At 31.1% G+C, this 13,881-nt stretch overlaps 2 protein-coding genes across 2 annotated transcripts; one reads left to right on the top strand and one right to left on the bottom strand.

Moving 5' to 3' along the window:
- The first annotated feature begins 4,720 nt into the window (after positions 1-4,720).
- Positions 4,721-7,481, top strand: LOC100813596 (uncharacterized). The gene is made up of 6 exons (XM_003538445.4): positions 4,721-4,812; positions 5,007-5,073; positions 5,427-5,534; positions 5,634-5,732; positions 6,404-6,529; positions 7,080-7,481. The coding sequence occupies exons 1-6, from the start codon at positions 4,783-4,785 to the stop codon at positions 7,226-7,228; spliced, it is 579 nt and encodes a 192-aa protein (XP_003538493.1). The 5' UTR covers positions 4,721-4,782; the 3' UTR covers positions 7,229-7,481.
- A 2,083-nt stretch (positions 7,482-9,564) lies between these two features.
- Positions 9,565-11,987, bottom strand: LOC100813056 (amino acid transporter AVT6C). The gene is made up of 5 exons (XM_003538444.5): positions 11,499-11,987; positions 11,009-11,161; positions 10,690-10,893; positions 10,146-10,611; positions 9,565-10,040 (listed from the first exon to the last, which is right to left on the bottom strand). The coding sequence occupies exons 1-5, from the start codon at positions 11,857-11,859 to the stop codon at positions 9,914-9,916; spliced, it is 1,311 nt and encodes a 436-aa protein (XP_003538492.1). The 5' UTR covers positions 11,860-11,987; the 3' UTR covers positions 9,565-9,913.
- Between the last annotated feature and the right edge of the window lie 1,894 nt (positions 11,988-13,881).

The following is a 13,881-nucleotide window of genomic DNA, read 5'->3' as shown; positions in this document are numbered from 1 at the left end:
AACATGGACTCTGCATGAAGAAGGGACGTGCATTTAATGCAATCATTCAATGCTCCAACGACCTCAAGACTTTAGACGAAGAACAGAATGAAAAATCCACCAATTAAGAGACAACGGATACTTGAAGATGAATGTTATAAATAGAAGAAACTTTTAAGATAAAGACACAAATCTACTTGCGAATTATTCTTTCATTCTTTCTTGTAAAAAAACTCTTTGTAAATCTCTGTATAGATACTAAGCTATCAAAACACCTTATATACCTTAAGAGAAAAGACTAAAGTGCTGAGAGATATATTTGTCTGTAAGATGATCTCATATTAGTCAGCATGCAAACTTCCAACAAATCTTGTTGATTTGTTTAGAGTCGACAATGACTTAGTAGGACAAAGAATGTCGAGTTAAGTGAAGCTAAGGATAGAACTTATCTTTGTAAGAGTCAAAAGTGATAGTGAAAAATACTTATAACTTTTGAGAAATTAGTGAAAACTTGATAGATTGTCAAAAGTTGAACGTAGTCTCGATGTAGAGACAAACCAATATAACGTCCTTGTGTTATTTTTTATTGTTTTTCTATGTTAACTGACAAAGGGTTCTAATTTTTTTTTAGATCTTATATTTGTTTTTGATCTGTTTAGAAAATTATTTTCCAATCATCTGGTAAAACCTTTCTTAAAAATCTCTTATATGTTTTTAGTTAAATCTACATTAGATGATAAATGTGTTTTCAATCTAAGCAAAAAATTAAAATTTCTAAAAACACAATCCAACCCTTGTTTTGTGTTATTTGCTTGTACAAGTGCACACATTTATTACAATATATATAGCTTAGGTGAGGTTCTTTATTAACTTAAGCTTCAAATTGTCTTTGTGGATATCCCACTCTTACTTATGGAATTCAACATTATAGAATTTAGGCATCTAAAATCTAGAGCATCACTTGTCACACTTTGAACCAAACATGAAGGATGGAGCTTTGAGAAGGAGGGGGAGGAGAAGAAAATAGAGGTGCATATGTATAGTGTTGAGGAATATTTTGATATTTAAACTTTTATTTTATTTTAATATTTAATTTAATATACTTAAATACCTTTTTTATCTTGTAAATGTCACTTTTTACTTTTAGTTTTGTAAATATATCATTTTTACTTCTAGTCGTTGATGATATCATCATTTGATGATATGACATCTCAATTGTGCAATCATTCGATGATTTAATGTTTTGCTGATATAATACTTGATGACATTAGCATTTAGTGGTGTGGTATTTGATGACATCATCATGATGCCAATATGATGTCATCACTATCAATTGTGATAGTCTTTTTAAATATAGAATGATGAGATGAACTAATTAAAAGATGTGTGAAAAAAGAAAAAAAAATCCAACAAAAAAATTATAGGAACAATAATTAAAAAATGATTTATTTAAATGAAAAAAATATTTAAATCTTAAATAAATTTAATTACACTAAACTAGGTCATATTAATAAGTTTTTCTTTTGCTATATAGCTTGAACCAATTCAAGTACTCATTGAAGATTTGGTTGATTCAAATTCTTTAACAAAATTTATTAAATTAAATAATGTTATTTTGTATCTGTTATCTTATTAAATGGTAAGGTTTACATGGTATATACAACATGGATAGATATCATACATGGTATTTGACTAACTATATATAAAAATAGTTTATTATACACATTATTGAGATATATATATAGCTTTGTGACTCATAAAATATATTCTCAAGATACTTTATGTGATGTTGAGTGTGATATTTATATTATTTAGTGGTTATAAAAGTTTTTTTTGGCATAATAATTAATGATAATAAAGTTTTAAACTTATGATTTATAATGCAATGAAAAGTCAATTTCCTAAAAGATGTTAGGTAAAACTCCTGAACAAATGCCTAACGAGGATGAGCACGTACTGATCGAGAATCATCTAGTATGAATTGAATTATATATATACATACAGATTCAGATGTCTACATGCACGCACACACATATAATGACACAGATCTAAATCATATCAGACGTATTTTGTATTTGGAGCTGTTACTTCCTTGTGTTGCTTCCAGTATTGTCACCATTCCACAACGACAAATTAAATCACGTATCCACCTCTATTCACATGTGTGCCCATTAATCATCACAACAAAACAATATCCTTCATACATTTATCCTGCTCCTACCTTGTCTATTGTCTTCTATAAAATTTAAAGTATTTCTTGCTGCTCTGAACTCTCCTAGAGTACTCTTTTAGATCCCATATTGTTCATCAAGGTTTTCCTGTGATCCTGTTGGTGTCCCGTCACTTCCAATTATTTTTATGGTATATATAGTAAATGTAAAAGTTGATGATGACAAAATTATACATACAACGATTATTTCTAATTGATACTCGAGAGTGCAAAAACTATTTAAACTATCAATATGTGTATATACTATTTTTAAAAAAATAATTGATCCTTGTTTTTCTAAGTTGGATGAACGTGTGTCCGAGCCGAGTGACGCATTATCTGTTGGGATTATCTTTCATATTCTATATATATATATATATATCCTAGAATAAAGGTGTTAACATCTATAATATGTTTGATTATTAAGGATTATGTTTGATTATTAAGGATTGAATAAAATATCTAGATTTTAATTGATTGTTGATCAAAATATTTTTTGAATCATAAATAATTGATAGTGTAGCCGACAGGAGATTTTCATTATTTTATAATGAATTAACGATGATATTTGCTCAAAAACTTATATCATTTTATTTAATAATTTAACATATTCATTTAATTATATAAAATAAAATTCATTAATAATAAATAGTTAATATAATTATTTTATAATATTAACTCATATTAATTATTAAAATAAAATATTCCAACATTATAGATATATTTGAAGGTATCAGGAAAATGTGGAAAAGATACAAAACCACACAGGTAAGCAATCATCGTGTCGAGAGTCTGTTAAAGTCTATCCAGCAACCTTATGTACTGTATAATATATACTTTGGGTGCGATCGATCATTTCAATGAAAATCATATTCCCAGCTCAGAAATTAATAATTAACTTTTTTATCAATAAATATTAATTTTAATTTTATTAGAAAGTTGAAATTTTTTTAACTTGTTAGTTTTAATTTTATTAAAAATTGTCAATTAAAGAAATTTAAACTTTTTTATATGTTCTTCGTCTCTTCTCCATTCATTTTTCTTTTATCATTAAATCAATTTTATATCTCTTAATCTTAATAATTGAGTATGCATAAATAATAATTAAAAAATTGAGTAAGTAGTAAATCTGTGGATACATAAAACGAAAAGAGTAGGCTTGTTACTTTGGTGAGGTTCACAGGCAATTACACATTAATTAATCCAATTTATACCATTTATTTTATAAAAAAATTAATCCAGTTTATTTTCAGATCGAAACCAGATATTAATGATCACCAAAAAGATGGATGGAAGAAAATAAAATATTACTGGCCCTCTCTTATGCTATTTCCTATTTCGCCATATGCTTTGAACCTAATAATAGCACATTTTAGCCTGAGCAAGAAGGAGTCTGAGTGTCCTTCTTCATGGACTTGGCAGTTGCAATAAAGTTGAAGAAACTGATAAGATTCTGTTTCAGATTTGATTATTCTTACTCACATGTTCCAGATTGACGAATATTTTTTTTGGTTTTTGAGTGTGTCTCTATCCTCCTGTTTGATTTAATGACTATTTTGTTAGAGTCAAACACTAAAGTTAAGACTCCTCTAAATAGTAACTTGTTTTATAAAAAAAATGTTTTTGTTTTAATTATCAGATCAAACAGCACATACTTAATTTAAAAGATTTGAACTCCTTTAACTTGAATCAAAAGATGTTAGCTTTTTATTAATGAATATGATGATATGTACGAAGTAATGTTATAGTATGATTGTTGGAGATTTGGAATCTTGCTAGCATATATGTAGGTGATATTCTTTTTTTTTTTTTTTTTGAGGGGTGTAGGTGATATTCTTATTTCTTACTAACATGTTCCGTGATGATGATTTTTGTATCTTCCTGTTCGATGAATAATTTCTCATATACATATATACTAGTGTTTTGTATCATGAAACAATGACAGTCTCACCTCTATTAAACCACTATAAACCACTAGAGTTGATTAGTAATGAAGGTTGAAGTAGTATGTATGAACCATGAGGTCCTAGATTTAAACTTTAATCATTATAAAAAAAAAATGTCTCACCTCTATTGCATTTGTATTAATCAGTGTATAAATTTTGAGATGTGGACTTAATTTTAACAATTAGAAAGTTATGGTAGCTAAATAAGAGTAATTACAAGTAATAGAACAAAAATACAATAACAACGTTCTTGAGATTAATGTTCAAGAAGGTTATTATTTTAGGTATTATTTACTCGTAGTCCCGTGGAATTAGGATATTGATTAAGAAATTAAAATGAGAATATTTATAGTGAAGATCATGGGGGAGAATAAAAAAAAATTATGAACAATACAAGAACTCTAATTAGCATTTGTTTATTATTTTTTATGAAAATAAACAGAAAAGTAAAAAAAAAAAAAAAAAAAGTGGTTATAAATCAGCTTGGTTGATACCCAATGAGATAATGGGCTAAAATCACTCATTCATTTCAAGCCCAGTAAGTTCGGATGTACCCGACCCGTATAACACATTCGGATCCGGATCCTGCAGTGTCATCACTGATCAGATTTTGATGAAGAGTTAGGGAGTGTTGTGAGCTTCAGCAAAATGCGCGCCCTAGCAGCTAAGTTCTCTAATGTAATGTTCTCTGTAATCCTTGTCTTTGCCTTTGTTCAGTTTTAACCCTTTATTATTTAAAGAAGGAAAAAAGCAATCACTTTCAAATTCAATTCATATTTGAAGTTGATGTTTGTTTTCTGGGTCGTAAGTATGTACCCATTTGCTAATTCTTTTATTCTTAACTCGTTTCGTTTTTTTAACCCCTTTTGCAGTATTTATGCAGAAGAAAAGTTGGGGTCAATCCGCGATCTCGTAATTTTTCATCATATAATAGCAAAGGTATCATCTTGTTTTTTCTATCGGTACTTTTGAAACCAACTTGTCAGGCTATGGAATCATTCTGTTAAGAACGAGAAAGCCCTCAAATTGTAGGACTAATCTATTGTGCAGAAATAAATAATTAAAAAGAAGAAATGTGTACTTGTGTTGTATGTTCTAGACTTCTAGTAGTAAATGGTAGGTACATAATGTTGATTTTGGGGATTTTTGGGATTAGATCATCAAGCCAAAATTTTGCACTGTAAAATACAAAGAAAGTGGTTTTCTTTTTCCATTCAATTTTTGGTTTCATTGTTTGAGCTGCAATTTTGTTGCGCGACTTCACTTGTATTTGTAACTCTTTTGATTTCCAGATGAGCTAACCATTGAGGAAGAAGCTGAGAGGAAAGTCGGATGGCTATTGAAGACGATATTTTTTGTGACTGCAGGGGTAGCAGGATACCATTTCTTTCCTTATATGGGTATATCAGCAATTTCCCTGCAACAATTTTTAACTTGCAAAGCCTTCATTTGCTCTTGGTAGTTCAAGCTTGACAATGCTGTTAAAATACATATTTCAGGAGATAATTTGATGCAACAGTCTGTTTCACTTTTGCGTGTCAAGGATCCCTTGTTCAAAAGGATGGGAGCTTCTAGATTGGCTCGTTTTGCGGTAGATGGTAAGTTTTGCTATCTATATCTTTCTGTCACTAATTGCTTGCTATTGTTATTTTATGACCCTTATTTCTTTGGTGCATGACATATATTGAACTTTTATTAATCATTAGTCATTTGCATATTAGAGTAGTTGTTTTCTAGAACGGATTCCTATTCTTGTAACAAGCATAATTTCATTATCCTTGTGCTTTACACTAGTGACATTTAGTCATTTAGTATTAATCTCAGCTTATTCTTGAAATGACAAAATTATGGTTGAAGGGAGAGTTGATGGGAGATTTTGAACTTGGATAAAAGAGTTTTAGATTGAAATTTTCTCTTAAACTGATAATAAAATAGTTAGTGAGATTTTAATTGAGCTGCATTTGTTAAGAGGTGACGGCTAAAAGAATTGCCTTGTTGTCAGTTATACTATTTTCATGACTGAGCAGTAAGCACTGATATTGCAGTGATCCACGACTGAGTTTTATTCTGTAAAGGGCAAATTGCCTTGATGCAGTTTAGCTAGTTTGTACATTGATAGAATTGCTTATTTATCAATAGTGTTCCAATGAATAGGTATGTCACGAAACTGATTAAGGATAAAACATGGTGATCTATTCCTTTCTAAAATCTTTTGGCCCTGCACAAGTTGTTTATATTCAACATTGTTTACCTTACTTTTGCTCACAAGATGAAAGAAGGAAGAAGATAGTTGAGATGGGCGGAGCTAAGGAACTCTTAAATATGTTAAGCACTGCTAAAGATGACCGTACACGGAAAGAAGCATTGCACGCTCTTGATGCATTGTCACAATCAGGTGAAATCATAATTTTAAGTATTTTTATTTATGTGTTATTTTATAAACATTGCCACTTTTCTTTTCTAAGTAGACTTTTTTTAAAATAGTTATTATCATGCTGGTGGAGAGGTAAATTATTGAGTAGTATCTTTGTGGTTCTAAATAGTAAACCAGAAATGCCCAACCACTTACTGAATTTTTTATTTATTTGTATAATATTGAGCTGGAAATCAATTTTATGAGCAAAGTGTGATAAGAAGCATAGGAAATTTTTTTATGTTTCCAGTTTCTATTATCCTTATTCAGTAGATATGATATGGGTTTGTAAAGATGAAAAGGAACATAAATTGTTTTGTGCATTAATTTTGGGACATTATACATACACGAGCTTATGTATATTTTATACAATAGCTATACCTGATACTTTCCTTGTCAGCATGTTGATTTTTAAGAATCCAGTTCAAGTAATATTTGAGGTTGAAAGTTATGCAACAATACAACCAAAATAGTAGTAGTACTAGCCTTTTCTGTTCTCTTTTGATTGAGATAAACTACTTCATTGTTATAGATGAAGCTCTTGCATCCTTGCATCATGCCGGGGCCATTTCAGTAATTAGGTCTGCACCAAATTCACTTGAGGATGCAGAAGTTGAGAGATTCAAGTTGAGCTTGATGAAAAGGTTTCAAGATCTCAGATACGATGATGTGTCATCATGAGTTGAGGTGCATGCCTATTTGTTTTTTTTTTTTGGGGTGGTTGGAGCATGAAATATCATGATATGAGAGATTAAGCTGGCAACCAAAGTATTTTTGGGGAAGAGTATTGGAAATTGCAGTGTATCCTTTGACTAGGTCTAATGAAAGACTATAGTTCTATTGTCATTTTGTTTTTCTCACTTGTCAAATGCGATCTGTCGCTCATTGTTATGTCAATCATAAATACAATGGAAAAGACTTATGTGCGTGTCAATTTTAGTTTTTAAAATGTATATGTATTTAGAAGATAAATAGATTACAACAAACTAGTATTGAAGTTGTAAGTGTTTGGATACTATAACTGTATATTTGGTTAAAACTACTAGATTAAATTTAAGACATTAATGTGATTGATCATACAATGTCATTACTGAATGTGTGTAAGTGTTAGTAAAACATGAGCTCCATCTTTAGAGGTAGTAATTATAGGTTGTTGTTTAAATTGTTTATTTACATATGCCTCAACTCTACCGTATGTCATCAGGCTTATTGCTTAGGTTCAGTTGGCTCCTTACACATTTTATTTTATTCGGATTCCTTTGTTCATTCGATGTTTTCTGAGGAAAATATGTTTGTTGAAAGAAAATCAATCAACAGAAGATACATCCACATACTTTTCTCTACCCCACCTCTCCACCTACCCTTGGCGTCAATTTTCAATTAAGCACGTGAACAAGCCTAATTAGACGTGGTTCTATGGAGTGATAATATACTAAAAAAGATTATTTTTTATTTAATTTACGTAATGTTTTACAAGACATGTTTGTTAGTTTTTATTCTTTTTTATTCTTAAAATATTTATTTAATTTTCTTATTGTCTTTATTAAATATCATTTATGTCATTTTATATTTTTTAGTTATTTTAACCTCTAGTTTTATTGAATATTTATGATTTAATTAATTAGTTTCAAAACTTAGTTATCAACTTTCACTTAATTTTTCAGTTTTAAGTTAATTTTGTCAAATATAGCCTTAATAATAAGACTTGTGCACGTAACTCTTTTAGAGTCCTAGCTTTCTTTTTTTGGTGAAATTTCAGTGTTAGGTGAATATGGGTATTTGGAAATATAAAAGCTTGTTTAACATGTAATAAAAATCACTTAAAACTAATAATTAGTTTCTTTAATTATCCCTATTCAATGTTTTAGTTTGAAAATACCCCATTTGGGAAAATAGCCAATCTATCGCTGTACAAAATTACTATTGTAGCATACTATTGTAGCAGTTAAGGATTAGTTGTTTCATTTTTTCTTCCTACGAGATCAAGAGGAACGAGGCAAAATCAGGCCTTTCCTTCCACCAAAATAATATAAAATTTTAAAACAAAATAGTACTAAGATAATCGGCTATAATATATTTTTGTACTTCATTCAATATTGAAGGAAGTACTATAATTTAGACACACCACTCATAACACAATTGCCACTCCAATCACGCTACGTGGCATCAATATGTGCATGGCACTTAGTATAATGCCATATATTCATTGCAAAAATAATTTTAACACCACATATCATATCTGTCAGTGTCACGTGTTCAAATAAATCCATATTAAAAACGCCACAAAACAAAAGCATGGGCAATTTTTGGACTTTGGACTAATTACAAATTTTCAATGTCACATCTTTAAGTGATTTCGTCTCTATATAGTTGTTTTTAATGCGGCGATTCCCACTTTCTCGTTACAAAGCATGCATTTAATTATTCAAACGGAAATATTTAATATTGTGTAGTATGTTTTTTTAGGGATGTTTTTTTTAAGAGATTTTGAGGGATATTGCGTAGCAGTACGTTTTACACAATTGTTTTTATTCTTTTTTATTTTTTACATACAGTCATCTTAAAAATATATGTCAAAATTTAAATACAAAATCTTCTATAATTCCATCTCACTGTTCACAAAACACTATCCTATCACATGCACCCTACGACCTACGTAGTATAATACACGGTTGTGTATAAAATAATTCTGCACATGCCTAACTTTTGTATTGATATCATTTTTATTTAATTATATACTTTATTTCCTCTATATTTACCATATTTAATATTAATTCTATCACTTTCCTGCTCCCAATAATTATGCTCCAAATATTGTTTTGGATAAGCATATTGCACAACTTATTCTTGGCTTTTCCATGACCATGACACGGCAATTAGACGGACGATAACGAAAGGGGTGTGAGTAACACCATTTAAAATGTTGAATTATGTGCCAAATGCTATTATTATTATACTAGTATTTCCTAAGCCATTCAAACGATAATGAGAACGAGTTGGCGCACAATTGATCAATATTTGTATCCTTGCACGGCACAAACTTGATATGGCGCAACTTAGTCACCCATCAAGTCGATTTCATTTCTTTAATAGTATTTGCTACTTTACATAGAAATGCTGCCACAAGACATATGAATTCTACAATAAACAAGGCATCCAAATTACAAAAGTAACACAATCGCCACAGCAACCAAATTGCCCCTAGAATCTCCCCAGTCACACCCTCTCTCCCCAAATAAATTTTTCTATAATATATATATATATATATATATATATATATATATATATATAGAGAGAGAGAGAGAGAGAGAGAGAGAGAGAGAGAGAGAGAGAGAGAAGGGGAGAAAAGAGAGAACCAGCTTGTATTTATGACTTGCTACTAAAAGCATTAAATATGTTGGTGGAAATGGCAAGCACACTTGTAACCACGGCTAGTATAATCATTACCAGTGCAATAATTTTGTCTCTTCTTGTTGATATACCGTGGACATCTCTGTTATTAGTAACAAAGAAAATTAAAAACCTGGTTTATTTATTCAATTCAATTTTTAATTTGTGCTCTACTTAATCAGAAGTTAATAAGATTATGCTAGATTACCTTAAAACAATAGAGCCGGGGAAAATGAAGGCAAGGCACACTGCGGATGATGATCCCAGGAACTGAAAGAAGTACCAAATATCTGGGATTGCTATAGCTGCAAGGTAGGAGAATACAAGCAGCACCAGAGTGAGGATCATAAATCTTTTGTTGTCTGTGGCTAGCATAGGCTTCTTAGGGAAGAGAACTTCATCTATGTTGGCTCTCAAAGAGAAGTTCAATAGAGGAAACACCAGCATGATGTGGAGTGCATAGCTTACACGGACCAAACTATTGAGAAAGGAACCAATTGCAGAACCAGCATTCTGGTCAAAATTGATGAGAATGTCTGACTGGGTTGAATCCCCAAATAGCATGTACCCAAATAGACCTATTGCAAGGTAGATCACAGCACAAAGCAATAATGCTAATCGAACTGCTGTTGTCATTTGGGATGCCTTGGCAAGCTCAAACCCAATGGGATGCACTGCATGTAATTAAAATCAACCGTCAGCACAGAAATTTTCTGGGCATATACCCTTAAAAAATGAGCAAAAGCCATTACCATTAAAATGAAATGTGAAGGCTGTGACAACAACAGGAACTGCAGTGAACAGATCAAAGAATGACGTTTGGTAGTCTAACCGAGGAAACAATCTAGGAGTTTGTGTTTTTCCTTGCACCAGAGCTGTGATAGCCAAACCACAACATATGCCAACAAATGCCACTGCAAGAAGAGTTGACACTGCAGAACTGTACTTCAAGGACTCTACCAATTCCAAAAACACCCAAAGGAAGAACACACGTTACTTACTGAACCTCTTCACTTCCAAATACACAAGAAAGTATGTTATACAACAAAATATTTAAGTGTTAACACTGACCTACACGTTTGTACAATACCAATGGAAGCATAACGAAGACCAAGGTGAAAAGCAAAGCAAATTCCCGGGAATTCCACCAGTGAATTCCAAACCACTGTTGCAAAATGCCCAAATGCACTTCACCTCCATTTTGCTTTCCAGATAGCACATCCCCTGTTGTTCAGCAAAGGTAATAACTAATAAATTAATTATTAAAATACATCTATTTTTTCTTTCATCTTCTATTTATAGTAAAAAATAAAAAATAATAACTTATTATTAGCAACAAATTCACCTTGTAAAAAAGAGAAGAAAAAAACATGTTCACCAATCAAAATGAATCTGACTGAAAACCCCGGAAAATTCAGAACAAGCATACCGAATCAAAAACTTTTAAAAGAAATCTACACTTTCTCTCTCTCTCTCTCTCTCTCTCTTTTTTCTTTATGATTCCAGTAGAAAGGAAACTAAGAAGAAAAAAAAGAAGGGAAAAGAAGTTCCGTTACGTTACCGATGATGATAAGGTAGAGAATTAAGCCCCCGACGTTGGTGATGATGACGCAAACTTGCGCGGCCAACGCTCCGGCCGATCCGAACGCTTCCCTCATAACGCCGGCGTACGTCATCGTTTCGCCGGAGTGCGTGAACCGCATCAGGAAGTCCACCGACAGTTCCGCGAGAACGGCCACCACGAGAATCATCGCGAATGCTGGCACCACGCCGAGAACCTTCATGATCGCCGGAATCGACATGATTCCGGCGCCGACTATGCTTGTCGCCACGTTGAACACCGCGCCGGGGACGGAAGCCGGCGGCGTCGCTGCTTTGGATTCCCCCAGGAGGGGGGCACTGACTCCGGCGACCGGTGACATGCCGGCGGTGAAACAGCGGGGATCGGAGAAAGTGCGGTGGCGGTGTGCGGTACCTGCCTGCCTACTATCTTTGAATGGTTTGGTTTTGTTTTGTTTTGTTGTCTTTCATGAAAATTTCACGTCCCTTTTTCTTTATAAATGATGTAACTAAGAAAGCAAAAAATTGAAGTTATAAAAGTAACATTTTATATTTAAGTTTTGTAGAAGAATAAAGAAAAATCTAGTTGAATGAGAAAATTTTATTAAAAATAGTTAGTTAAATTTTTTAATAAAAATTATTAATCTGATAAAATCTACCGATACTTCATATGTATATGATGTAATAAAATAGTTAACTAAATCTCATTAAGTAATAATAAGTAAGATTTTATAGTTTTATTTTTTTAAAGTGTTTTTACACATTTTTTACAATATTTTTCTGTCAAGGACTGAAATTTATTGAATGGTCTGGATTTTATTTTTATTTAGTATTTCCATATCAAAGTTATTTCCTACTGAAAAATATTAAATACTAGCAATTTATTATTATTATTTAGAATGGAATGATTGAAATAGTGCTAAAGTACACTTTTTCAGTCAACAGTTAAAAATAAGGCGTTTAATTCAAGTCAAGATTAGAAAGGTAAGTTTGCTTCTTCTTTTTTAACGGAAAAGGTGAGTTTGCTCTTTAAATAATCTATACCAATAATGATCTATATCTATTATAAAGAGAATAATTTTATTTAGTGTGATATTTTTTTGATTATTTTTATTTTAATTATTATAAATTACTATGATATTTATTTTAACTTTCAAAAATAATTATATTTTTTAAAATAAATTACATCAAATTATATATATATATATATATATATATATATATGATTTTCAAGTTGTGACATAATATATCTTTTTGCACTAATAATAATAATATGCTATTGAATTACAAAAATGCACCTTTTCAATCTACAACTACAAGATGGGTGTATTTACTGTCCCTCTAATTACTAATACTATTTATGTGACTTCTTTCTAAAATATATTTTTTTATTTTCATTAGTCAAATTAATTATAAATATTTTAAATAAAAATTATAATAGATGTAAAAGAGTGAAAATAAATTTTTAGGCAAAATATTTAAATCAAGAATAGAAGATATGTTAAGTCAGAAATTACATATGGATGATAGTTATGGTCCATCAACAAAAAAATAAAAGAAATAGAAATCGTGATGTTCAAATACTAATAACTCTAGTGGAAAAGCTTTTCAAAATTCCCAGTCAGGCACTCAAATAAGTGTGGGCCTTCGTGTCCAAGGAGCTGATACTACTACTTTCCTTTGAGCAAACAGGCATAAACACGTGCCTGAGTTTTCTTTCCCACGTTGTACAATGTAAACACCCTGTCATTAACACGTGAGTTTTACGTTTGTAATTTAAAGTTACTTTTGAGAAAATTAAATAAAGAAATGTGAGTATCTTTATTTATTTTTTTGAGTTTGAAATGTGAGTATTTATGTTTGATACAAATCTAAACAAAAAACATTTATTTCGGACAATGTTTATATATATATATGAAATAAAGTTATCTTGACGCCCTAGTTAGCTTATAAGTCATAAGATTAACTTATCTCTTACAAAAACTCACATTAGAGTTGTCTAAATTGGATAAAAGTTGTTTACAATTATCCAAAATTAAATGGAAATATGAATGGCCATTTCCAGCAGAGTCCAAAATGATCAGTTATCATTTTGCAATCAGTCTCAAAGATAACGTTGTCTATGTTTAGTGATTGGACCCATTCAATACTCTTTTGCAAAGCAAATGCTTCAACTTCAGCAGGAGTTGATATACCATTGAAGAACGTTGTTTTAGCTTTTTGGAAGCTTCCGTTTGAATCGCGCATGCATAGCCCGACACCGAATGAGAATTGATCTGAGAATATGGCGGCGTGGAGATTGCACGAGTGTGATGGAGATGCTGCAGAATGGGTGGTGGTGGATTGGGAAGTTCTGACCGAGAGCCACTGTGATGGGAACTGCA

The sequence above is a fragment of the Glycine max genome, chromosome 11 (assembly GCF_000004515.6).
Source record: "Glycine max cultivar Williams 82 chromosome 11, Glycine_max_v4.0, whole genome shotgun sequence".
Classification (NCBI taxonomy): domain Eukaryota; kingdom Viridiplantae; phylum Streptophyta; class Magnoliopsida; order Fabales; family Fabaceae; genus Glycine; species Glycine max.
The sequence above is the reverse complement of the archived record's forward strand: the minus strand, read 5'-3'. Positions and strand labels throughout refer to the sequence as shown.